Genomic DNA, 3,987 nt, shown 5'->3' with positions numbered 1-3,987 from the left:
TTAAAGTTTCTCAAAATTAGACCACGGATCGATGTAGAAGAAAGTTCCAAAGACATACACCAATTAAATTTGTGTGCTCGTAGCTTTTTAACTTGGCTAAAATGTCCATATTAGATTTGTAGTTGGAGGGGTCAACAGTTGACTACACTGCTTCGAACACAATTTCCGTTGACCAAAGACCAGTCATATAATAAAAAATAAAAAAATAAAAAAACTCGCTTTAATTTCGAGTTGGTCAAACCCAACTAGTTATTAATTAATTGGTCGTTCTCTTTTCTTTTCTTCTTCATTCCTCGTGCCATTCCCTCGTTTTCTCCATTCAAACCAATTTCTGTGTGTTTTCACACGCACACACACAATATATATATATGTGTATATGTATACATACGTGTATATATATATATATGTGGTGACACTATCAACCCTTTATTTGTTTTCATATATACTTTATATTATTTTCTAACATCTTTTGATTATATATTTATGACCAAGAAATTTGAAAAGTTAGTAAATAAAAAATTAGAAAAGATGGAGAATTATCTGTCGGACGTGGAGAAGAGAAATTTAGTTCAGGAATTGAGTGAAGGGAGAGAGGTGGCGAAGCAGCTCCACATTCATCTGCTGCAATCTTCTTCGCGGCCTGAAGCAGCTGCTGCCCAAGTCTTGCTTAACCAAATCTCCACTTCTTTCGAACAGGCTCTATCTTTGCTTAATCCAAGCTGCAACCCAGCCACGGCTGCCGCCATGTTAGTGGCTGATCCTCCACCCCCGTCACTCGCCGGAAGCCCGGATCTTGACTCCCAGGATCAAGCTAACAGGAAGAGGTATATTTATTTATGTATTCGAGCAAGCCAAATTGGCCTAATTTTGGATTTCACTACTAATGCAACAAAACCCAATAATTTCTTTCGCAAATTTTACTTCTTTATTTATTGACATGGGGTCAAGACACATCGGTAACGAAATCATATTTCAAAACTAAAATTTGACTAATTAGTTACATATATATATAATTGTTCTTTAAATTTGATTTTGTATTGTATTTGGCGCAATATATATATTGGTATATGGTCTTAATATAACGTACAATGCTAATTTGGAGCAGAAGGTGGACGAGGAAAGTGGAATTGAGTGGTGACACAGGAATCGAAGGACAGCTAGACGACGGCTATGGCTGGAGGAAGTACGGGCAGAAGGACATTTTGGGAGCTAAATATCCCAGGTATTTTTGATCATACAGTTTTACGTATCAATTTTGTTAGATATATATATATATTTTATTCGATCGATCAATGAAAAATATTATTTTTATGTTAAAAGTATTCTTTTTAGTCTACCGGTTGATTCGTGAGACCGCCTTATATGAGATTTTTTTAATATATGTCAAACATAGTATTTGAGTTATCATATCGTTTAAAATATTTGAGTTACACAGTTATCACCGATTACAACTTTTGTTAAAATATCGAGCGTTCGATCTACCACGCACCTCTTCTATCTTATTAAAGATGTGGGATTGATTGATATGTGGTATGGCTAACCCTCGGTGGTTTGCCCTTTAAACGTATATTTAACTACCAAAATTTCACTTTCTTTTTGTCCATTGATAATTATTTATTTACGAAAATGATACACTATAAAATTAATCAATTTATTTTAATAAACGTCACTTTTCAAAATTGTTCTCTAATTTTTTGGATTTTCATTAAAAAAAATAAAAAAAATTGACTATATAAAGCACACAACGCGTGTACCTGAATACTAGTATTTGATTATTGTTGCATATTTTGTTCATGAACGTTTTTTAAAATGAAATAAGATCAACATGAAAATGGCGTATATTTTGTAGAAAAAAAAAATACATATATATATATATATTATGATGGATTTTTTTTTTAAAAAAATTAAATTACAGGGGTTACTACAGATGCACGCATAGGTACGGGCAGGGCTGTTTGGCAACAAAACAAATTCAAAGATCCGACACTGATCCGAAAATATTAGATATCACGTATAGTGGGATCCACACGTGCGACCCGGCTGCTCCTAATGACCCACCAATCCCAATTATCCATCCACAAACCCAATTGGAGGAACTTTCATGGCACCAAAACAATCACCCGTTCCCACCCGAATCCCATCAACATTTTTTCAACTTCCAAACGAGCCTTAATTTGCATACTTACAGCTTCCCTTCATCATCAAATATTCAACCCCAAAGTTTTACAACAATTGATCATGGACAAGAAATCCATAATTTGCACGTTTCGGAATCGGAGGCCAGTAGGATTAATGTTGCGACCTCGACTACTTCCGGTGTTAATTCCGCTACGCTCGACGTCGATTTCCAACTTGGTATACCGTATGAATTCGGCTCGAGTTTCAGCTTTGAACATCATAGAAAATAGAAAAGAAATATTAATAGAGCATAAGTGATCTATTTCAACTTGAAGAAGGAATAGCTAGTCTTTCGAGTTTATGTTCAGATGACAATTTATGGACAATTTTGAGATTGTTTCTTTTTCTCTCTCTTTTTTTAAAAGTTTTTTCTTTTTAAATGTAAGTTAGTTTTATTTATATATATTTTTGTCACTCTATCTAATCTTATGTTTGTGGAAGAGTTGAATTTTGTAATAAAGTTTTAATTTATCAACAAACTAATTAAGTCTATTTGAAGTTCGAAATTCCAATGGTTCCCCATTTTCCAAAATGGAGAATTGAAGTGCTCCAACTATTCTCTAAATGCCATCTCCATTTTAAAAGGTGCTACGTGATTCTTTAGATTTGGTGAATCACCGAAAGAATTATTTTGGAGAATCAATGACATTAAAAATATCATTATCTAAAATTACAAAATGATATTTTTGTATTTTTTGGTTCATTTCATACATATAGTTGTTCGTTTCAATTTTTTTAAATTTAATTTTAGTTGTTTTTTGGTCTTTTTTTAAAATTTATTTCAAGTGTTCTCTCTTTTTTTCTTATTTATTTATTATAATTAAATTTTTTGAAAGGAAAAACAAAGGGAAATATGAATCAAGGTAATGAAAAAATATCTGTCGTTTATGATTGTCTCGATTATGCATGTATTTTAATGTTACGCGGAGCTTACAATTTCATATCAAAATAAATACATTATTTTAGAAAAATCAAGTCACGTTTAATTGAGTTCATTCATAATACATCAAGTCATTAATATTTTTCTTATCTAATAATTTGGAATGAAAAATAAAAGGATAATTTTATAAAATTTATAGAATTTGAGTTGGAGAATATTTTAGAAATATAGAATATAAAACTCTATTTTGAAAAAAAATTGATAATTAAAAAATAAAAAATGTGGTGGGAGATTTCCTCAGGGATCAGAGGGCACGGTTCAAGAATTAGTGGACCGATACATTCTCCTCCAGTTTAATCAATATTGATGGAAACCAGCCCGAAGGATAGTGTAATTTTCCAAAAATTAAAAAAACAATATATATAATCAATTTATCTATTTTGAAATTTCAAATTATTTTTCATGCCATTAATTTATTAGATTTTTTAATTCAAATTAATTTTTTTAATAAAAATAATCAATTTTCTTCATACAACACAACGAGTTCGTGCAAATATACTAGTATATATATTTATTCAAAAAAATATTATATATATATATATATATTGAAGGAAAAAAAATTATATATTAGTGTCATTTGATATGAAATGAGTGTAGTAGCCCGGTTTCATTTTATAAGATTAAGTGATTTTAAACATGTTAGAAAATGACATATAATTTTAAAAATGTCAAAATTTCAAATATAAAACCCATTTATTTTGGTATTTTTAAGAACACAATAAACTTTACCTTCCTCATGGAAACGATCTCTACTCTCGCTACTACATGTTTATTAAGTTGATCTGAGTTGGGTTAATTTGGCATGACATGATTAAGCGTTACAAAATTCTGATCATCGAAGCTCCTCTACATAGACTATTTTTGAAAAA

The 3,987-nt window shown here is 30.7% G+C and overlaps 1 protein-coding gene across 1 annotated transcript; it reads left to right on the top strand.

The window, feature by feature from the left end:
* Positions 1-306: 306 nt before the first annotated feature.
* On the top strand, positions 307-2,670 carry LOC140872563 (probable WRKY transcription factor 53). The gene is made up of 3 exons (XM_073275432.1): positions 307-824; positions 1,106-1,222; positions 1,916-2,670. Exons 1-3 carry the CDS (start codon positions 484-486, stop codon positions 2,406-2,408), a joined length of 951 nt encoding a protein of 316 aa, XP_073131533.1. The 5' UTR covers positions 307-483; the 3' UTR covers positions 2,409-2,670.
* Positions 2,671-3,987: the final 1,317 nt, after the last annotated feature.

This window comes from Henckelia pumila, unplaced genomic scaffold (assembly GCF_033568475.1).
Source record: "Henckelia pumila isolate YLH828 unplaced genomic scaffold, ASM3356847v2 CTG_466, whole genome shotgun sequence".
Classification (NCBI taxonomy): Eukaryota; Viridiplantae; Streptophyta; class Magnoliopsida; order Lamiales; family Gesneriaceae; genus Henckelia; species Henckelia pumila.
The sequence above is the reverse complement of the archived record's forward strand: the minus strand, read 5'-3'. Positions and strand labels throughout refer to the sequence as shown.